We start from the raw sequence: 25,157 nt of genomic DNA, 5'->3' as shown, positions 1-25,157 counted from the left end.
CAATAAAAATCATCAATCGAAAAAGGGGGAAAAATGAATATCGGTTTCCATAAAAGTAAAGAATACGACTTGAAACTGTCTTCAAACGTCTTGAAAGTCTTAAAATGATAATAAACAAAAACCTGAATTTAGCAAAAAATTATGAAAATACAAAGATGATGACCTCGTTTTGAACTATTTTGATTTATAGTTGCAATTTATTAAAATTTATACTCTTTTCTCTATTCAAGAGCTCTTCGTTTTCAAATGACATACAGCGGGGTGTTTTATATATTTTTATTACGATTACTATTTTCTTCCATAATTTTTTTATTGATTATTTCTTTTATTATGATTTTTTTATTCTCTTTCATTTGAATAGGCTAACAACACTGATTGCATGTTTACAATTCATATAATTTCTGACAGATGTTTAGGTGAAGAAAGGTGATATCAACAGGCAAACTTGCATATATATATATATATATATATATATATATATTATATATATATATATGCATGCGTGTGTGTGTATGTGTATTATATTATATACTTAATTATAACAAGGGATCAAGGGATTGGCAAAACGCCTCAGTACACACTGAAAATATTTAGAAAATTTACCTAAAACGTTTTTATTTGCGAGTTGTCTTGATAAAATGATTTTATTCTTTATTATTTAATTAATATATGAAAATTTTACTCCGGATCAAAGATGCCTTCACTGCAGCATTATTTTGACATATAAGACGTGGTTGAAGGGAAAGAGGTAAATTCTCTTTTTATTGTATATTTTTGCAAGTATTGCTGTGCGACGACACTGCTCGTATAGGTATGTGTAGATACTGGTACATTTATACAACGGAATATCGACCCTGATATTAGCAGTAGGTATATTTTTTACCTCTAGCTTGAAATGAGATCTTTATACGTGATTAACCAAAAGTATAATTTATTGTCTTCCTTTTGTTCTATTACAACCTGTGTTTTTAGAGTTTTAAGATGGTTTTAGTGCCATTTCGCGTCTACTTTAAGCGTGTGCTGAGGCGTTTTGCCAATCCCTTGTTATATATATATATACTTTATATACGTTATGCACAATTTTGTAGACTTAAAACACAGCACTCATAAAATAAATACTCTCTTATGTTTCCATTTCCTCCATAAACAATTTTTTATCTAGAAGACAAACATTTTATAGTAAAAAAATATTTTAATTGTAAACAATTTATATGTCACAACTTCACGGGGGTAAAAATTTAATGCACATGATATACTCTGAAAACCACATCGTTGGTAACTTATAAACCAAGGCGATGGGTCAGAGGCAATACACATTTCAATTTGCGTACAACTTTCAATCCAATACTTCTTTGCAGACTATGTTCTTCGTGTAAGTTCTCACTCTTCTTTTCCCTTTGTCAGTGTTGATAGCTTTACCTCTTTAACGCAGATAATTTGTGAGCCCTTAAGAATGCAGCATATAGCTGACCATGGCCGAATACAGATTCAGGCAAGAATGGTCCCACTTTATCAAACGTCTGTTCTTGTGATTTATTGACAGTCTTTGCATATGACAGTCGAACGGGAAAATGGTTTCTATCTAAAATGAAAGGCAAGTTTGGGATGTGCATACGTTAAGTGATAGGTAAAATAAGAAATTTATCTGAATTTTAAAAAATACATTTCACTATGCACTCTCCATCGCCTTTCTTTAATCTTACCATCGGAACATCACCCCTCTGCTAAAATTATATTTCTAACTCTCTACCACATGTCATGGACGCTACTCTCTCTCCGTGTTTTTCTTTCTCTCTCTCTTTCTGCCTCATTCTTCACCTTCATCTTTGGTCTTCAGCATCTTTACTCTTCACCTTCACTCTTACCTACTGGCTAAGTAACATAATATAAAGCAGCATAAGATAAATTTGTAGCGAGGCCGGAGTCATTCAGTCCCAAAGGACAACAGACAGCCGTACGCATGCATCTGTATATACATCCACACATACATACACACACACATTCACATACACACTTACCCATACACACGTAAATATATTTTATAATACATTAAGAGTGACTGTTGCCACAGGTACATACACATATGAGGAAAACTAGTATATGTCGATATTAATATACCTACACACGCACACTCACGTTTACGCAAATGTATATATATAGGTGAGAATTCACAAAAAGCAAGAGACGAAGACAGGTGCTGTAGACAACAAACAGATGTATTAGTATAACGCTCGAGGAGTGAAAAAGTCTTTAACCTTCCGCGCCTACGCTCTTCCACAGAAAGGAACACAGAAAGAAACAAGGGGAGAAAATAAAGACTGTGTAGTGGCTAGCGGGACATATACATACGCCTGTTTACTTACGCATATGTGTACACATATATGTATGTATGTATTTATATATACATACATATATATATATGTGTGTGTGTGTGGTGTGTGTGTGTGTGTGTATTGTTTATTATAGCATGAATGCAGGTGCGCGGGCGCGTGCACACACACAAACACACACATACACATATAAACTCACAGGTACTCGTATGTGTGTGTGCATGAAATATACTTTTATTAATAAAGTTCCCGGTTTAAAATATGGCTATTTAGTGAAATGACCGTTTGAGAAAGAAGAGCTAAGAGTCTATCTTCTGTTCTCAACATATGAATGAGAAAGGAAAGGGCGAATAAAGTAAAAAAACAGCCATTCAACTCTGTGTGAGTATATGTGTCTATGTGTGTATGAAAAAGGGAGGTATGTGAATGTTTGTGCGTGTATGCGTGTGCATCTGTGGGTGTGTGGGAATATGTGAGTGTGTGTGTGTGTGCGTAATGGAAACGTTTCCATGCGTGCGTAATGGAAACGTACTACTCAGAAAATAAAAGCTGATATCATTCCAATCTTGCTTGAGTATGTGTATGTATGTGTGTGATTGGGAAATATGTGAATGATTGTATCTGTGATTGTTCTGTACTTCATCTAGTACCTTGTTGAAATAACAATTAGCCAACAATTATAAACGGCAGGGGGTCAGCTAATAAATAAATATCGAAATATCAAAACGGTAGCAAGATAATTAAATGAATTAAATGTAAAAATTAACCGTCTCACAATCACAGATGAACCAAAATTAAAATACTCACAATATCTTAAAAATTAAATTAATTTTTTTTTAATTTTAAATTAAAAATTTTTTTAATTTAGATATTTTGAAAAATTTGAAAAACATTTTTTAATTTGAAAAAATTTTTTTAATTAAAAATTTTTTTTTAAATTACAAAAAACAAGCGAGAGGACCCAACTTGAGTAGTAAAAGCAAAGTGTCAAACCGAATTTATCAAACTCTAATAAAACACGTATAATAGAGAAACTTAAACATTTTTAAACACGCATTTATTCTTATGAATACAGAAAAAACCCTTTCAGATTTAGAGTTTAGCAGCCTTCTTCTAGAAAACAGAATCAAAAATAAAAGATACATTCAGATGTGTAGTGACATACTCTAATCATCTTTAAACATATTTTCATTGAAAGATGCATTATAGTATTGGGTGATCATTGCGTAAAACGTACTGTGTTAGTTGCGTTATATTATTAGGTGGTAATTTGTGTCGTGTATTTGTAGTCTACAGAATCAAATTAAGCCAACTGATGACCTAAGCACAGCTCAACAACAGTCTCCCACATCCTTGACCCTTCCATTGCGAGAAAGACAAGGGATATTTAAACAGAAGTGATAAATATCATATAATGGTCAGCATTATTATATCAAATATAACGTTTGCTTATATTTTTCAATCTGTTTTGAGACATTGCTTGCCTGCATTGGTATGTGATTGCTCGTGTATTGCTGTCGCTTTTGTGTGATGTCACCTGCAGTTTTCATTGCTAAGCTAAAAGTGTCATGAGTAGCACAGATCGCCATAAAACACCACGAGAATTAGGATTTGAGGAGTTAATATAAGATTAGATATATTACTAAATTAATTCTTTTAAAAACATAACTAAACGTGTTAGCAATTAAACATTATTTTGTGTCTTTTGGTGCCTCTATGTTGAAGTATATCTTCAAAGTTAGAAACCAATGAAATAAAAAACTGTAGGAAATTTATTTATTGGAATTTTTTTACAAAGATTTGGCCATGAACATCGATTTGTGTGAAAAGAATCGTTTTCTGATAAATTTTTATATTTGTGCTTTATCATTTTAAGAAAGGTGTTTCACTTTACAAATAACAAAGATTTGAAAAATTGTATTTTTCCTGTTGTTAGAATCTTGTGTAAATACATTTTTTCAGAACATACGGTAACAATCACTACAAGTAGTCATCTAAGAAATAACCCATGTAACGAAAATAATTCGAGAATCCCAAAACTGCCAAGAACAACGCTATGTTTTTTACAAAAAATAATTACACTTTTCAAGTGGAGGTTAGAGTGTAATCGAATATATTGATCGCCCATACCCAGCAGGTATTACAGTTTCAATGGAATTAGAAAAGTGACGGTTTCTGTCAACCACAGAGAAATGGTGACTGGAAACATTTATGGAAAAGTGATGTTCTTTTCATTGAAACATTCAAGGCTGGTTGAGGATTGGCAAAATCATAACAGCTTCGGGCAAAATGGTAGTATTTAATTAATGCTTTTTATGTTCTGCATTCAAATCTAATTGAGGTGGGTTTGACTTTTACACTTCTAGAGTCGATAAAATAAAATACCAGCGTTGTACTGGGTCGATATATTTGGCTACACTCTTACCAAAAATTTGAGATCCTGTTCCTACGCTAGAAATCCATTCTATGATACACATAGTGACTGGACATGTGGACAATATATAAACTGTGCAATACGGAATGCTAAAGTCCACAAGGATAGCCAGTGTATTTTTTATCTTCTTTATGATTAATCCAATGTACCTATCTGTCATTATTGCATAATCACAGGTCAGGCTTGACTAAGCAAAAATATGAGCTATTTTAACTGAGACCAACCTGTCTTTGTCTTATATCTAAGACTATTTTATCCGATGAAACCTTTTCTTCATAAGGCTAAAGAATTAGATATTTGGTTGTTATTTCTAGCATATCAAGTGACCATGAAGAATCACTCTTGTTGACTTCTAGTGCGCGTATCTGTGAATAAGTACCGTGAATCGATACAGCTGACCGATTTAAAAGTGTGAGCAATGTGCAGTTGACGTATATTTCCTTAGCTTGTATTGTTACAGTTATAACTTACAAATAGTGGTCATGTTAGGAATACTGGACAGCTATAACTTAGGAATAGTCGACATGTTAATGTCTTCAGTGGTCGCTCCTTTCCCGTAATTCTATAGCTTACGAGACTAAAAACTACCACAATAATCTTTGAATATACTCACTGTCTTTATTATGACTGGTACAGTCGTCTGTAAGGTTCTTCACGAGCCGGAACTGTGGTAAAACAATCGATGGACTCATTACAACAGGGTTTTCATGCCACTGAAATTTTACTGTCTTCACCGAATATGTAACTGCAAATATACAAAATAATATGTGTTACCTGTCGTTATCAGTGGGTCGCAGCTGAAATAATATAATGAAATACATGTATTTTAGCTCGGTAAGTTACATTTATTAATTGAAATACGTGCACTATTCTAATTCTATTCTGCATTAACTTTTATTTTCCTACGAAAAGTGTAGACTAAGCTAATCTTGACCCTATGGGTATCAAACCGTTTGTAGATCCTATTTGTCTTTAGGGAATTCTGTGTAACAAGGGATCGAAAGCTCCTAGTCATATTTGTGGAGGCATCTAGATTGAATGGAGGATTGTTTTTCTCTAAGTTCACTATACATTAACTTCTCGGTGCAATCATTCTGCGCTACTGCGGTGTGTGACTCTCTTTACGCTGATAAATTAGAGATTATTTTGTCGATGTTTCTAACTAGATTTCTAACTATAGTATGTGTATTTGCTCTTGTTCATTGTTCAAATAACACTGAGATTAAGTTTGCCTTTCTTCCTTTCGATGTCAGTAAAGTAAGTTGCCGGTCAACTATAGTGGTCAATTTAATCGACTGGTCCCGTCCTCACCAAGTTTGGCTTTGTTCCTTTATAAGAAACAATTGTTGTAAAAATCGGTAATTGGTAGATTATCTGCAGTACCGAACAAAACGTCTGGCGTTATTTACATCGTTCAAATCCCAATATTGTCTGATCAAGTGCACTTGCATTACTGGGATCGATTTTACTACATTTTATACACCCACGTATCCTCTAACTAGTTTTCGTAACACGGTGTGTCAGTATAGTTCCTGATGATCAATAAGTAAAAAATTATGGGCATTATTTGGTAAAAACGCGCTGGATTACAGAGCATTATGTCCCTCTGAATTTAATTCCTGCCAAGATAGACTTTAATATTCATTTATGTGAGTATCGCTACATCGATACTAGAAATTTGGGTCATTGCGTCAAACCTATAAAACGTTATTGCTGTAGATTTTTTTTTTTGTTATTTATATCGTTGTATTTAGAAATGGTCATTTTGCCAGTTTAGCCAATAAAAACACATGCATTATATATTTGGTGTTACTTTGCTTCAACGTTATTCATTTTTTACATTAATCTTAATCTTATTTCGGGCAGAGTTCTTTCGTCACACTCCTGTGACCTCATCAGTGGTCCTTTGCTTTCTTCTTTCTTATTTGTGGTAAGTAGCTTGCTTACGAACCACATGGTTCCGGGTTCAGTCCCACTGCGTGGCACCTTGGGCAAGTGTCTTCTACTATAGCCTCGGTCCGACCAAAGCCTTGTGAGTGGATTTGGTAGACAGAAACTGAAAGAAGCCCGTCGTATATATGTATATATAGATATATATAAAGATATATATATATATATATATATATCTGTGTGTGTGTGTCTGTGTGTGTGTGTGTATGTTTGTGTGTCTGTGTTTGTCCCCCAACATCGCTTGACAACCGATGATGGTGAGTTTACGACCCCGTAACCTAGCGGTTCGGCAATAGAGACCGATAGAATAAGTACTAGGCTTACAAAGAATAGGTCTTGGGGTCGATTTGCTCGACTAAAGGCGGTGCTCCAGCACGACCGCAGTCATATGACTGAAACAAGTAAAAGAGAAAAGAGAAAAACACGGATGATCCCAACGGCAACTCTTAGCAATGAGAGCGACTTCGAGGTAAACAAGAACAACGTCAACCACAACCAGAATAAATACACATCTAATATTTCGTTTCACCTAATTATCAAAATCATGTGCCTTTCATAATAAACTTTTTTTTTTAAATGTTGGGCCTTCAAACTGAATAATTAAACAACTGTGGTTTTATAACTACACTAATGTAACGGTTACCAGTAAAGTAGAATTAATGGCTTAAAGTAAATGATACTGTTTTTGAACAAACTTCTCTAATTTTTTAAGTGAAAAAGTTTCAGTAATTTATGGGGATAAAAAGACCCTATTGATTATTTATAACGGTTTCCAAACATGGAAATAAGGACACAAAAATTGTGAGGGAAGGTGTATGGTTGATAAAAGGGACTCCAGTACTTGTAATTCATTTTATCGATTCCAGAATGATGAAAGGCACAGTACAGGTTTAATACTGTTGTACACACACACACTATCTCTCTCTCTCTCTCTCTCTCTCTCTCTCTCTCTCTCTCTCTCTCACACACACACACACACACACACACACACACACACACACACACAATTCTGTTGAAGTCATCTTTGTCTTTTAAGTTAAAATGCCAATCAAACAAGTACTTTGCTCTATGTAGTGGATATTTTTCCTTCGAAATTAGTAGGCATATGCCCCAGTCCTTTTAAATGTAGACTAATAATGAATGATATTTTTGTTTCGTTTCCCTTTAATCTAAATTCGCATTCATTAATTATTATTTTCTTATTGATCAGGAACTAAAATGCAATATTTTAGGGCCTCAGTGAGCAGTGAGCGGAATCTGTATCGTGCATGCCTTTCCATAGTGTATTTAGGACATTATCTCGCTTCAGTAGTGAACCTCAATCAATTGTAATAATGACATTCATGATCTTGTTCCTCGCGCCCTCTGAAATAATTACCAACAAATATAAAACATGAGTTTCACATTGACAAGGTACTAGAATGTATTTCGTAAACACGTTGTGGAACGGCTTATTGTAATGTTCAGACATTTCTGAAAATCATTATGTAATCATTTCTGAAAATCATAAATGTAATCAGTGGAACCAGAAATCGAAATTGCATCACAGATTTGTCATACCGGATTTTTATATATTTGTTCTATAGCGATATATATATAACGGGAAGCTTTATGAAAATAGACAAAAGACGAAGGCAGGTTTACGGAAATAAACAAAAGACGAAGGCAGGTGGAATACAAACAAACAATTGTATTAGTATGGCGCTCAGGAAATATAAATAAAACAAGTCTTTAACGTTTCGAGCCTACGCTCTTCAACAGAAATATACACAGAGAAAAAACACAGAAAGAAGGAGAGAAAAAAAATATGCGTGCAGAAGCTAGCGAATCAACATGGCGATTGATTTCGACCAGATATATATATATATTGACGTTGTTTATAAAATGACGAATCCATTTATTTTTAGTGGAACGATAAAATTAAGTATAGTTACATAAGTGTCACTATATTTAACTTTTAAATTTCCTATTAGGGTAATAAGTAGAGCAAAATTTCATTAACTGAGAGTGAAGTATCCCTCTCCAGAATCTCATTTCTTTCTCCACTTTCTGTGGGTGATTAATGTACAGTATTTCAGTTATAGAGATGCTCTAATGACATTTAATTGCACTTAATTTATTTGAAGTAGCGAATTACCTATTAATGTCAGTTTCACCAAATCACACGGCATATTAAAATCATTGACATTTAAAATTTTCACGTTGACGTGTTGCCTATTTCTATAATTTAGATACATATAAATGTATTTTTTAAGAATTGTAAATGCATAGGCAAAATATATCTGCCATTCTATATTCACACTTCCTTATAGGTAAGTTATATGACAAAATTACTATATTGCACCGTTTTAAAACAAAGGTAGAGGTAATGAGACACGCAATCTGGAATTTGTACACGTTAAAATACATGCAGACTCAAATAGTGAATATGTGTCAAAATGGTAAATTTGACCAGACGATCATCAGAATCATATGGTTACTTGTGGAAAGTTTATATATATAGCCGCAGGAGTGGCTGTGTGGTAAGTAGCTTGCTAACCAACCACATGGGTCCGGGTTCAGTCCCACTGCGTGGCACCTTGGGCAAGTGTCTTCTGCTATAGCCCCGGGCCGACCAATGCCTTGTGAGTGGATTTGGTAGACGGAAACTGAAAGAAGCCTGTCGTATATATGTATATATATATGTATGTATGTGTGTGTGTGTGTGTGTATGTGTTTGTGTGTGTGTTTGTCCCCCTAGCATTGCTTGACAACCGATGCTGGTGTGTTTATGTCCCCGTCACTTAGCGGTTCGGCAAAAAGAGACCGATAGAATAAGTACTGGGCTTACAAAGAATAAGTCCCGGGGTCGATCTGCTCGACTAAAGGCGGTGCTCCAGCATGGCCGCAGTCAAATGACTGAAACAAGTAAAAAAAAAATTAAAAAAAATATAGGTATATTCTATAGAAGCAATGTTGAAAGGGTTTAATGGATAGGAAACCCCAATATTTCGTTTGTGATTCGAAATGTCACTTAAGAGCTCCAACCTCCTCTTAGATTAGCGAAAGGCAATATAAGAACAACAGTAACAAGAAGAATAATAATAAGCCACCACAAAGTTAAGCACAAGAACCTGAATGAGCAGCTATAACAACAGAAGCACCTCAAACACATCAGCAATAGGATATCGATCTTGGACAGACTGGTGAACATGTTTGGATGTTTTAGCACAGACATATCAACAAACTACCGATAAATAACGAAATTATATATATATGTATATATATGTATATATACACGTGTGCATACACGCTCATACAGATATACATACACACATACATATACATACACGTATACATATACATACACATATACATAAATACATACATATATATATATACATAAGTACACACCACACACACACCACACACACACACACACAACACACACATATATATATATATATTATATATATATATATTATATATATATATATATATATATATATATATATACAATATAAAGAAAACTGGAGATACATACATAGGAATGGAGCAACAAAATGAAACGCAGCGTATACAATTTGAATTAACTATGATAATTAATAAATAAATTGATTATCCTATGTATGTATTCTCCATTTTTCTTTCTATTGTTAGAATTTGTTTCTCGCATATCGAATATAATGGAAACTTCTACAAAGACAACTGGAATTGAGACAACAGAAATATAAAATATTACTATCGAATAAGAGCAACGATAAACACTAGTACATATACACATATAGAACTTCAATATCGTTAATCGATATAGAGCGAAACTGGTTTACGCTTGGATAAAATTTATCCCAAGGAAAGAACAACCTCTTTCCATACAAATTTACATATATATATATATGTATATATACGAGAGTGCGCTGGAAAGTTCATCGGCTAACCACGATTTAATGGTCGAACTTGGCCAAATTTGTTTTATTTTTCGATATAGTCTCTCCTGCGGTCCTTACACTTCTTCCAACGGTGTTGCAGCGCTTGGATTCCCATGGTATATAAGCTCTCATCCTGACCCTCAAAAAGTGTACTCAACAGCAGATATAACCTCATCATCGGTCCAATCCTGCTTCCCAGTCAAGTGTTTTTTCATGTTCCGGGGAACAGAAAATAGTCAGATGGTGCCAAATCAGGAGAATATGGAGGGTGATCAACCAGTTCAAGGCCACAGTCAAGCACATCAGCCATTACAACCACAGATTTGTGTGCACAGTTGATAAAGCTGGAGCATCATTCTCTGATGTAGCATGAATGCCCTTGAGGGCTAACCAATTTTCTGCAAATATTTGATAACACCACCATTTTCACAAAGTGTCTCTAGTACCACTTTTCCAAGTCCACAATTTTGTATCAAATACTATTGTTGTTGTTGTTATTATTATTACTGAGTGAGAGAGCAGCGCATGCCATCAAAGTGATACTGGGGTACAAATATGCAAAGCCCAATATACCCACCATGACTAACCGTCTGATAAAAGTACACCAGGCACATGCATCATAACCGTATGTACGCGACATAATTGCCTCATAGTTTATTTTTTATCTTATAGCAATGTGTCAGTCCGCTTTTAGTCACTTAGGGGTAGTCGTAATCCTTCCACAACAACTACCGAGCCCCATTCTGTGTGCTGTGGTTTGTGGTATTGAACAGAATATTTGCTGTAGCCCTTCTTTTATACCAAAACAAAACTTATACATGATAGTACTTCCAATCAGTTAAGATAAGGAGCCATGAGAGCCAGTGCCTGGTATTGCATCAGGGCATTTATTATTATTATTATACGATGTATGAAATTGACTTATTCGTCTGTTCACATGAACACACATACGCGCACACACACACAAACACTCGTTGTATACTTCGACCTGCTTTTACTTGTTTTTCTGTGTCGTGTTGAAAGACAATTCTCCTCCTAAATAGGACTTCAGTCGACAGCGTTGAAGCTGACTTATTGTATTACCCAAACTATAGTCAAACTTTTGTATATATGAGTGATAGTCACGCTTACCTAACTTTCTCAGTGAAAGAGAAAACCGGCTCCGATAGGAACATAAAAAATAGGAAGTAGAATAGAAGTAAATACTGCTGGCCATTTAGCTTGGCACTGTACACTTTCTGTCATTGTGCAGTCTGATTAACGACATAGACATCAGGCTTTTTCTATTACATGTATGAAGAAATGTTTAACATCCATCTCTTTTGCGAATATATAATTATGAAAAAATACAAAAGTTACTTCAACTAGGGATCTAAATCAAATTGCAATTTTCCAGAACTTATTTCTAATGTTTGCCACGCGTCAAATCCCTTTGTTTCCTGCTATCAAAGCAGAATATTGTGTTGACGTTGTTGTCGCGTCATTAAGTCCTAACTGAATTCACCTTTGACCATCATGTCTTGTGTGGTGTATTTAGTATTATCCAATGCATTCTCCTATGTAAAAGAGTTAGAAGGGGTGATACGAGAACAATTTCATTGGTAATTCTAGCAGCTGTTATTATCAGTCAGAAGCGATCTCCATTGTCTTATACTCTCCATTGTCCTATACTTGACATTGAAATGTTTGTATCTTACCTATAGAACTTGAGTAAGAATGGTTTTAATTTGTGATTGAAACTACGTTTCGATCTCGATTTTCTAGAAACGTTTATTGATGATTTAATGTGCTGGAACAGTCATTCTGTACGAGCAATCTACATTGTAAAAATCGTTGTGGCTTAGATAAATACTTTACAATGAATACTTTAGATCCAAAGCATTTTCACTACACAGATAACGAGAACAAGTTCGAAATTTTAGCATTTATACTCAGACATCATTCATTGTCAAACGGAAATGGTACAAGAGTTTATTTCACAGAAAGACAGACACGCACAAAGAGATAATGAACATTTGATAGATTAAAGAGTCGAATTACTATCAACATACATAAAATCATGATCGCTAATAGCATATGCTCCATTTATTCTAACCTGTCCACATTTTACTAACCTTACCAATAATTGACGCAATTTTGGAATGATTATTCAACCAGCTGAAGCACGTAAGTTGTATTTCCATTCACAAGTTGCCTACTGAGCAAGATTATAATAAGGTAACAAATAACTTTTCAACTTTGAAACCTAAACAAAGGAGTATGTTTCTTAAATATTATATATGAATTCGCTTTTCTTTTTCATTCTATGTTTAAAAAGTTAAATAAATAAGGCATATGTTATTATGGTTTCAACTTAAATACAATATTGTTATTCAATCTTAGTTAATTTTTTTTATCGTGTTTTGATCTAATTACAAACAACAGAATCGACTTCCTTTAAAACTGTTTCTTCTTTCTGTTTTTGTTTTAAATACAAATAAACGTAGAATATATTTAAAATTACTTGGCATGTATCATGATGCCTTTTTTTAGGTGCAGGCTTTCCACAACATTATAATTTAACCCGCTATTGTAATGTTTGTTTTAAAATTCGTGTCGATGAAATAAGCTCCGTAATACACTGGAACTGACATTTTTATTTAATTTATTTTGTATCCTTGTGAAAATTAGCCGAGTGCCGACTGAACAAAATTACGCTAAATGCTAAAAGTAGAAGGCGATAAACTGAAATGCCTTTTATATTTTTTTTTAATTCTTATATATGGAAAGAAGGACTTATTGGTTTGTAGCTCACCTCTTACCTCACAAAACAACCCGAATCTTTCCCTGTTCCACCCTTATTACAAACATCCTTTTCTTCTGAACATTATCTCCCATACTAGCTACCCCATGTAAATATTTGTTAACATGAGACTCTGGTAAAAGACACTTGCCTGATATGCCATGGAACGTTGATCAGACCGCGAAATAGTTTGAACTTTTTAACTGCACAGCTAAGATTTAATTATATTTTATAAAACGTTTAACTTCTGCGTTTGTTTCTAACAAGTAGTGGTAAAAGTCATTGAAGATAAAATATCCAAATGGATAACACTAAATAACGTTGTTACTCACAGCTTTGTAAATATAACTGGCAAACCTGAGTGTCCATTGGATAATTTTGTAGTTTCATGGGACAAGAGGCAGTCAGAGAGATTCTGAAAAGATATCAAAATATAGTCTTGTTAATGATGGCGATGGAGCATATTGAATCAATATATAAATTTCTTTTTCGTTCACTAAGTTCAAGTTTATTTTGTATTGGGGAGAATGTTTTATGAATTGAATCAAATTGAGTATTTTGTTGTTACTTAATTTATCCGCGATCGAAGTGGAGAAAGGCTAAGCAGACCGATCCGAATTTGAAACTCAAACAATAAAAGAGCAAACATTATTACATATTTCAGGCCTTGTGCCTTTAGTAGAATGGATTATTATTATTATTATTATTATTATTATTATTATTATTATTATTATTATTATTATTATTATTATTAAAGGCGTTTAGCTGGCAGAGTTGTTCGAAAGAGACCTTTAGCATTACATCTAGCGCTTTATCGCTCACGCCAACTTACTACACTGAACGATATTACTAATCCTTTTTTAATATATAGGCGCATAGCCTGAAATTTGTGGGAAGGAGTATAGTCTATTTCAATTACACTAGTGATTGACTGATTCTTATTTTATCGAGCCTGAAAGAATGAAAGGTTAAGTTGACCACGGCTGAATTTGAACTCAGAACGTAAAGGGTCACAAAAAGTGCAACGAAGCATTTTTCCGGATGCACAAATGATTATGCCAACACGATGCATTTAATTATTTCTACAATACGCACAAGATCTGACATTTTGTGGAAAGGAGTTAGTCGAATACATTGACCCCTAATACACAACTGGCACTTATTTTATCGACGCCGAAATGATAGAAGATAAAGTTGGCCTCAGTGAAAGTTTAAACACAGCATAAATCCGAAAGAAATGTCACTAAGCATCTTGCCTGGCCTACGAACGACTCTTGCCGATTTTATATTCTTTCAATTTTACCTTGCTTTGATGGTATTCTGCCCTCTCCGATATGGTGCCTATATTGGAGAGGGTAGAATATTAGATTCTAACTGTCTTACGGGAAAAAAATTCAGTTATATCTATTGGAAGCAGGACATTTTTTCTTAAAATTGCCAATAATTTCTTATATGTTTGTGGATATGGCACTGTTGAAGGGAACGTTATATCAGATCAAATCATTATTTTCAGACAGCTTACGTATGTAAGGGCGGAAACTATATGCTCTTTTAATGTCTCCAAAAATTGCGACTTGATTATTAGGTATGGCCATATTACCAGTATTTTTCTTATCTTTAGAGGGTGGCATAAGCCACCCAGTCGCCTCACTACCTTTATTATGTAAACTAATATTCCTAATGGTTATAGCGTTTTATTTCCTATGGTTGCTTATCTTTTATTTAAAGTGATGGGTTTGAAGGATGCTTTCATAGTAGGTTTGTTTTCTCGACCAAGTAAGCCTGTATTCCCCTTCTCACTTTAAATCTCATTCTTACTATTATTAGTAGGTGTTATACTTTCAGGATTAAATAAAGGTAATTTCATGGTCGTATCCTGTCTTAGACAAAGCAAAGTTGTGGTGGTGGGAATGGGTATTAAAAATGTCTTTATTAGCTGATAATTTCGTACTTCTTCTAGAAATAATTTATATGTATATATATATATACACTGCACATATACACTTGCATACACACTGATATATATTTTTATTTTTTATTTTTATTTTTCGTCTCTATCACCATTAGTATTGTTGATATACACAATTCTTTCCCGTTCACAACGTGGTTTGTAAATTACCAGACGTCCCTTATTGCCTCATCTGTGTTCCTTTATTCTTATTTCATTTTCATTTTATTTTATTTTTATCTCATTCTACTTCATCTTATTAAACTTTTTGGATGTCCCTCTAAAGATTCTTTACCGATGAGGATGACAAAGCATAAATTGAATTTTAAATTTCATTTTTATTTTTATTCTTAATTTTTTTATTGTTTATTTTTTTCAATTATATTTTTAATCACTATGATTTAAATATTTTTTCTTAAATTTCTTGCACTGTTTTTCGAAACGTACGTATGCATTTAATCCAGTTTTATAATAAATTCTATTTCTGTTTCAACATCTCTCCATTTTTTATACTTGTTTCTTAGACCTATAACGAATCACACACACACACACATACATATACATGTGTGTGTGTGTATGTGTGTGTGTGTGTGTGTGTGTGTGTGTGTGTTGTGTGTGTGTGTGTGTGTGTGTGTGTGTGTGTGTGTGTGTGTGTGTGTGTGTGTGCGCGCGCGTGTTTGTATGTATTTAATTTTGGGGAAGCTGTATTTCAATAAAGTTCATTTTACATATTTCGTTTTGGGATTTGATTTGCAAGATTATTTATGTGAGTTCGTGTGTTGAAGCATATTCGGTTGTGTTTGGGGAGAGTCATTCTCTTTTGGTGCCTTATAATTTAACACACCAACCGGTAAAATTTCCATTCATTTCCATCTTTATTTTCCTAAAATTTTCGTTGCATCTTGCAACATTTTCAATAGTTTTGACTCTCAAAACTATTGAAAAGGTTGCAAGATGCAACGAAAATTTTAGGAAAATAAAGATGGAAATGAATGGAAATTTTACCGGTGGGTGTGTTAAATTATAAGGCACCAAAAGAGAATGACTCTCCCCAGACATAACAGAGTAGTTTATATATATGTGTGTATGTGTGTGTATGTGTGTGAGCGTGTGTGTGTGTGTGTGTGTGTGTACGTATGTATGTATTAATGAAAGCAAAAAAAAATTTAATGATAAACGTAAAAGGCTAAATGGATGTGTATGTGTATGTATAGTCGGAGAGAGAAAAATGAGGGAGGTGAGATAAAATTTCTTATCTCTTGTTCAAAAGAGAAAACCTTTATATATACATACACATGCATTATACTCTGTTTTAAATAAACTGAAAGGCAGATCGTCCTTAACGTGACTGTTTAGTATACTAGAAATAACAGTTATTAAACATACAAAACACCCACTATTCTAATCACCTAATATACCGCAAAGAGGAAAAAGTCCTCTGCAGTATATTAGGTGAGATTAATTGATAGCTCCTGAAAACAAAACGAGGTAAAAAAAAATAACTCCGGGGCGTGGGGAGGGGGGAAATCGAGGTGCTAGTTGACCGGGAACCTGGGACACACCAAAATTGTTCTCAAATGGGCCTGCATCTCCTAAGGCCGGCCCTGTGTGGAAGAAGGGATATTTATCTATGTATATATTTGTGAAATAGATTGACGTCCGGGAATGTTGCCGTATTATCGCAACAGCTCACTAACACTAACTCAGGTTTAAAACAAGAGATTTTGAAGTCACAAAATTTTCTTCAAAACAGTCAATGATCCGTAATATGCAGTAAAAATTGCCCGGTTCCCATAATTTTTTCTGTGGGATTTGTTTAATCTAACTTTTATCTCATGTCAAAAATTCATCTACCTAACGTTTTGAAAGTAATTTTCTAGAGAAATGTTTTCTGTGACTATTTAAACAATGCAAATAAAATTATATTGGGTTTAGAAGAAAAAATTTTGTTTATTGTATTTTGTTGTTATTTCAATATTTGAACTGTTTTTTCTTTCTGTATCCTTCTTAACTCGATGTTGTCATGTTCATCAACCCCCAAGCCAACCATGACAGAAGAGTCACATGATCACAAGAATTTTGATGTAACTCACCCTTTGTTGATTTTGTTTTTTAAGAACATGCCCTGTTTTTGTACAATGAAGGATGTGATTTGAGGAGACTAAGGTGTTATTTCTAGTCTTTCGTGCAACCCCGAAGACGCTGCAACATTAACTCGTGTTTTTATTCATTGACTTCTTAGCAGCGGTCAAATTGGTTGAGCATTGGGTTTTCTACATTATTTCTGCTACATCACTTTACATTTTCAGTTCAGACTTTGCTGGTGTAGACATTGCCTTTCATTCACTCAGGATCGATAATTTCTCAGTAAAGTAGAAAATAATATAAATGATTAAACCACATCTCACATAATAAAATTTGTGGTCTCGTTTTTTATATAAGAAATTGGTGTGAAGTGAGAGAATCATTTTGATTTTTATCTTATGAACTTTTTAAAGTATGTGGCGTATTTGAGTTCAAGTCTGACATTTTTATGACGTTGATAGAGTAAGAGACAACCAAGTACTGAGTTCGATATCACCGACAATCTTCCACAGGCACATAAAATACGTTATTTTGTGTCATTAACCCTTTAATCATTTATCTATCTATCCATTAAAAGATTCTGATTGTGTGACAAAAATGCTAGAGTGTTCGATTAAATATCTTGCGATATTTAGCAACGCATCGCAATCATTCCGATTCTTCTTGATGCTGTTGTTAGTTAATCAAAAGAGTTCCAGCTATGAATATTCGGTCTTTTGAGTTTAATAATACGCAAAATAAATACAATCTTGAATTCATTATATATTTCGGCGAATTCAACCTTGTCACACTCTGTGTCACTCTGAGTCTGCCGGAGAATTACGTTAAGTTTAAAAGTACACGTGTCTGTGGAGTCGGTGGTTTGCCTAGCCACTTACAGTTTATTTCAGAAGCAGAGGTAATTCAACTGCATCGTCATCGTCGAGTACCGTAGATCCACCACTTATACTTTTGTTTATGGGATTGCATGTACACCGATGTGAATTAGTGCTCCGCGTTGCTTCCTTTTACGTCCAAAACTTCTTACTTATTTGATAACATTTGCGTTATAATGAAATATCCTTGGTCGCTATGATTGACTAAACTCTTTGCCGATCTCTATTGACTATTTAAAGAATACATTGATTTCATGAGGAAATAGTATCTTTTCATTAGCTGTGTATCGCTAATATCTGAAAATAAATGGGAAGCTTTCAAGATTTATTTCTACATTCATATGCAAATAGTCTCTCCCTTTCCATAAATATGTCAGTTATTTAGATTCACTCCGAAATGTCTTGAATATTGATATTCATGGGAAAGTGTTCGACATTGACTAAACAGGTATCATACCATAAAATTTACTTAAAAGTGAAACCATAACGCTGAACATTTCTTGATAACTTTTTCAAAGTTTTCTGTGATTCACTTTATCAAAAGGCTTCTTTAAAAATATCAAATCTAAAACAAGCCATTGAGCAATATTTCGAATAAATGCATTCACATCCGGTGCAGGCTGCGTAGTAAGAAGCTTGCTTCCCAACCACAGGGTTTCGGGTTCAGTTCCACTGCGTGGTACCTTGGCCAAGTATCTTCTACTATGGCCTCGTGCCGACCAAAGTCTTGTAAGTGAATTTGGTCTACGGAAACTGAAAGAAGCCCGTGATCGTCCACTAACGTTCTCGTCACGATCCCGTCTCGTTTTATTATAGTTTCGTCCCATTCCCGACAAATGGAAGGAATATTATCGATAATGGTCGAAATTGCGCTTGACCATCTGGCCTATAACTGAAGAGGAGTTGGTGACCTTTTGTGTTTTCTGTTGGTCTGTGTATTTAGTATACATTCGTATGTTTATTTACTACATGTTTTTTAATTATATATCTAGTATATATAAATCACAGTATGCGTGTGTATAATGACTAACACATACATTTCCACAACCATAATTCTCAACCGATTTTCACCAAAATTTACACACACATTACTTATGTCCCATGGATGGTCTTGCACTATAACATTTTGCCCAGTGCTTCCGCTTAAATGGACGTAAATGGATATAGTTTTTGTATGTAGGGTCCTTCATACGTTTTTTAATCTTTTTATTGTCTATTTATTTCCACTGTCCACCAGCTACGGTGATTAAATTGACTAGGAACACTGAAGAAATACATTTCCACAATTCTCAACCGACTTTCGCCAATCTTTACACATACATTACATATGTCCCAAGTATGGTCATGTACTAAACATTTTACCCAGAGCTTCCGCGTAAATGGTCCTAAATGGACATAGTTTTTTATGTAGGCTCTTCCATACTTTTTGTATATCAAAGCTCGAAGAATAAAAGTGAAACCTTCCATGGAGTAAGTTATAAATAGTTTCACTTTTGTATTGTTTCACTTTTAATACTTTCACTATATATATATATATATATATATATATATATATATATATATATATATATATATATATATATATATATACTGCAGTGCATTATTTATGCAGCATTTATTTCTGGTAATTTAGCGCGCCTTAACGAGGACTTTTGAAAATAACCGCAGATATAATTAGTGGAACTGCATGCATTTTCGACCTCATGTTGATATCTGGCATGCAGTTCTACAAATTATATCTTACTGAGAGGATCTCACGTAATTTATTAATAGTGAAACAATTGTTTGGGATTAATCTATATTTTTGTTATTTTTCATTTGTCTTGCTCGCTTACGTTTCTGGTGTGCTAAATTTTCTGGAGAACAATTCTTAGTGGTTGAGACCTATGGCGATCTCTTTCTAGCGTAAGGGCTTCCACATAGTGCTTCTGTCTTATATTTATGTATATATATATATATATATATATATATATATATATATATAGGCGCAGGAGTGGCTGTGTGGTAAGTAGCTTGCTTACCAACCACATGGTTCCGGGTTCAGTCCCACTGCGTGGCACCTTGGGCAAGTGTCTTCCACTATAGCCTCGGGCCGACCAAAGGCTTGTGAGTGGGTTTGGTAGACGGAAACTGAAAGAAGCCCGTCGTATATATGTATATATATGTGTGCATGTATGTTTGTGTGTCTGTATTTGTCCCCCTAGCATTGCTTGACAACCGATGCTGGTGTGTTTGTGTCCCCGATACTTAGTGGTTCGGCAAAAGAGACCGATAGAATAAGTACTGGGTTTACAAAAAGAATAAGTGCTGGGGTCGAGTTGCTCGATTAAAGGCGGTGCTCCAGCATGGCCGCAGTCAAATGACTGAAACAAGTAAAAGAGTAAAAGAGTAAAGAGTATATATATATATATGTATATGTATATACATGTGTATATGTGTGTGTGTGTGTAAGGGATTAGAATATCAGCTCTTACTACCGGTATCAATTAACTGTTAACCCCGGGCATGGTTATGCAAGCACACTATGCTCATAGGGTACAGGCAATAACTGAATAAACAAGAGTTTACCAGGAATCAAAATTAAAATAAGCAGGAAATGGAGAAAATTTTTGATCAACAAACAAATTGATCAACATCAGTCAATTATTTTTTAATACAAAACTTTAACATTGCATACGGCCGTTTCAGCTACTAATGTCAGTCGCTGCCTCCAAAGAAAAATTCCGAAAATAATATTCGTCATCTTTAGTAGAAGGAACACGGCCTCGGGATGAGGAAAGAAGACACAATAAATTAGAGTCATGCCATTTTTCACTGTGAAGATTGAAATCGATGGGCAGAAGAGTAAACTAGCAAATAATCTATAAAAATAATTGGTGAGTTAATCTCTTTTTATAGGGGTACCAGGGTGTATAAATCATAATACAATCACCAAGGATCTTAGGTCATGCTCCAGTTGTTTGATCACAGGATCTAACTACTTGAAGAATTCAGTGGAATTCACAAATACACCTGTATACTAAAATTAATCCTGAAACAATGTACCAAGGTAAAATGTGTGACAAGGCTAAACTACAGATATAAGACAACTCGACAATCTTTCCAAAAGGTTTCGTTTAGTCTTGAATCAACTTTATTAAGCTGTATTAAGAGATTTTTTTCCCTAGGTTTATTCGAAACGGGAACGACCATTGATCCTGTGATTTCAAGTTGTCACGATTAATTTCATTCGTGGCAATCGATCTTCTCATATGTTTTCATACTCATTCGCGATTTAACCCTCTTGTATCACATTAATACTTCTTTTAAAAGTACATTAGTTGCATAAATGCAGATAATTATTTCCCAAGAGCTAGATTTCATTAGTGATGCCAGATATTCAGAGGAAGCTATAACGTCAATCAATCTTATCATTAGAACGCTGCCTTGTATTTTTTGTTGACAGACTTTCGTTGAATTTGGATTCTCCTCTAGGAGATATTCCTCAATGGTTGTTATTACTCTGTCTCGCAGGTGTATTTACAGCAAACTTTTAAACGATTGATGTCAGTATATTCTGGAACGACGCAGATATTTCGCATTACTGTCTAATTTCTACTGTCAGGGGTATTAATGGCCAGTAGTGGCTTCATTATCAAATTTCAACTGATTTCTGATGTGTCTTTTGACAGGTATTTAATTTTCTGTTTAGTACAGTCTTGGATATTTCAAAAGTGCATTATTGTTTATGGATAATTTGGGATATTTTGCAGGATCAATCTTCAACTATATTGAGAGACAAGTTAATTTTAACCTCCATTCTGATATTCATTTACAGTGGGAAAACAACAATGAAAAAAACTTACAGTATTAGACATACAATATTGGTGGAGGTGATGATGAAGTTATATGATTAATGTTTCTTATTTTACTACTGCTATCAAACCTCAGCTTGTTTATAACATTACTATATTATGGAATATATGTAAGTATGTATGTATGTATGTATGTATGTATGTATGTATGTATGTATGTGTGTGTGTATGTATGTATGTATGTATGTATGTATGTATGTATGTATGTATGTATGTATTGTGTGTGTGTATGTATGTATGTATGTATGTATGTATGTATGTGTGTGTGTATGTATGTATGTGTGTATGCATATTGTATGAAAAGTTTGCGTTTCTTTAAAGAAAATAATTATTGCAATAGAAGAAACATTTTAAGTAGTTAAAAGGAAAACAAACATAGGACTTAAGTATATCTCTCCACCTGCGCATTTGATTTTATTTGTTTTCTTACCAGTTTGGGTATATTTGTATATGTGTGTGTGTGCGTATGCTTGAAAGTGTGTTTGTGAGTATTTGTGTGTGTGTGAGTCATATACAAAAGAAGCAGTATTAGATTAAAATAGACATCTGTGTATCATACTTAAGGTAAATACCACGCAAAAAGCAAATTTAGTGCGGTGTTCGTCTGGAGATAATATCTCTTAGGGATGTGCTGCGTTAAAAAACAAATAATATACATGCTACTGTCAAAGTCCAGAGAAGCAGAAATATGCATCGTGCATTCTCAACAGCTGCTGCAGAACGATTTTTTTTCCTGTTCACAAGCACTCAGCTCTGAGTACACTGCTTCTTATAGCAGAAACAGCTATAAATATAAGTCGATTACGTGATTTTTGTTCTCTTACCATTTGTTAATGAATATTAGTCTCTGTACTCCATTAACACTTTACTCTAAAGCATATATATAATAAATTCTAACAGCTGGTTATTAGTCTCAGTATACCTATATATATACTTGTATATATATATGTATATATATATATATATATATATATATATATATATATAATAATAAATATTAGGGAATAAATCCAAATTTACAGGGAAAAATCAGATTTAGGATTGAATCTAATTTTATAGTAAAATATTATATAATATTAATTAGAGACAAAACCACTATTTTGCAAATCAAACAAGGAAAGACTTAATCAATACATAAAAAAATTTTAATATAAAGTAAATAAATATATTAAAATTTTTTTATGTATTGATTAAGTCTTTCCTTGTTTGATTTGCAAAATAGCGGTTTTGTCTCTAATTAATATTATATATATATATATATATATATATATATATATATATATATGATAAATATATGTAGTATATAATATATGTGTATTTATAATATATAACATGCATTATATAACATATTGTAAGTAAAACAAATGCATGTGTGTATATTATTTATAAGTGTATTATGTTATATGACATTAACACACTAAACGAACACACACAAACAAACAAACGCAAACACACACACGTGACTGTGTTTCTTTTTCTCGTTGAAACTTTTCGGGTATAGGCCATTATCCTGGGTATAATTATTTATACACTTGTCCATGTATTTACTGCTTTGAATTTATTCCATCCAGTCAATTTTGGGCGCAAACACTAAACGTAGTCTTTGAAAATTCTCTTTCTTCAGCTCTTCTTCATGTCCTTCTCCATGATTTCATCGACCTCTTGTATGCCAAGGAACTTCTAGCCTTCCTATTCAGTATGTTTCATCACTTCTCTATTTGGTAATTCTATCATTGCCTCTTTTCATACTCATTACACTACATTTCTTGAGTCCGAATTCCATCTTAACATCAGCACACAATGGACACTGTTCATCAATGAACTCATCCTTGTACTTCATCCTCGCCATACAGCTTCAAAACACCCACGAAGGAAAGATGGTTAACTCATTGTGCTTTTCGCTTGAACCAATATCCCAGGTTCACTTTCCACAGTTCCACGATCAAAGGGATCATGCAAAATAAAAACAGCAATGGAGATAAGTTATCCCCTCCATATTCCTCTTTAGAAAACATTTTATATTCCTTGCACTTTAGAACATATCTAAATCTTAGCACTCAATGATCCATGAGTGTGGAGTCATTTCGGAAGCCTTGCAGTCATCAATCCAGGTCATTCCAACTTTGTTTTCTTTCGCTTACTATCTTGCATTGTCATTTTGTCTTTGGTACTTCTAAATTTCCTCCTACAACCCTTTAGTTCCATTGGTAAAATGTCATTATCATCAAGAAATTTATACATTTCCTCTGCAATCCCTCATGGCAGTAGCTTCCACATTAATGGAAGGCAAGGAATCGGCCTGTAATTGCCAGCAGCGTTTCATTTTGATACAACCTTCAAGTACAACATCGTTCGTCCTTTGGTCAACCACCCTGGAATTTCTGTTCCATCAATCAAAGCATTTAAATGCTCTGCAATTAATTTATGGCACCTGCTGAACTTTTTAAATCAAAATCCCTGTAAGCCATCAGGTCCTTCTACTTTGCAGTTCCTCATGTTTTTGCTCGTATTTCTTATATTGTCTTCGGTAAAGAGGATAGCTTCTTACTGGGAATGAGAAGCTGCATGCTTTAGACTTGCAGAGTCCTTAAGGTCCAGTATTGTGTTGTTCTGGTTTCCCCCATGTCCCACTCACAAAACTGTTGACTTTCATCTGCATCAGGAACTAATGCTAAATCATCATTAATTTATTGATAAAATCTTTTTTGCTCGATTGTCGTTTCGTTGCCAGCCCACCTCTTCACCATCGTTTTCTCTAAACCTACGGGTCCTACTCACATCTCAACTTTTCCTCTTCCTACCCATCCACACCAAATCTATTATCTTCTCACGTTTCATCCATCTTAACCAATGTAACATCATCACAATAAACATTTTTACTGTGTCTAAGAAACCTTTGGTCTATCGCTGTTAAGTTTTGGCCGTCAGGTGCAAGATCACAGCATTTGTCAGCGAACGCATTTTCTTAACTTCTACTCAGTTCAAGCATAC

The 25,157-nt window shown here is 34.0% G+C and overlaps 1 protein-coding gene across 1 annotated transcript in view; it reads right to left on the bottom strand.

The window, feature by feature from the left end:
• Positions 1-25,157, bottom strand: part of LOC115218487 (glycine receptor subunit alpha-2-like) — a 208,034-nt gene that overhangs the window by 25,644 nt on the left and 157,233 nt on the right. The window contains exons 5-6 of the mRNA XM_029788336.2: positions 13,737-13,819; positions 5,378-5,509 (exon numbers count right to left, since the gene is read on the bottom strand). Coding sequence (XP_029644196.1) covers positions 5,378-5,509; positions 13,737-13,819 — 215 coding nt within the window. The remainder of the gene's footprint in view (positions 1-5,377; positions 5,510-13,736; positions 13,820-25,157) is intronic.

The sequence above is a fragment of the Octopus sinensis genome, linkage group LG13 (genome assembly GCF_006345805.1).
Source record: "Octopus sinensis linkage group LG13, ASM634580v1, whole genome shotgun sequence".
Taxonomy (NCBI): domain Eukaryota; kingdom Metazoa; phylum Mollusca; class Cephalopoda; order Octopoda; family Octopodidae; genus Octopus; species Octopus sinensis.
The sequence above is the reverse complement of the archived record's forward strand: the minus strand, read 5'-3'. Positions and strand labels throughout refer to the sequence as shown.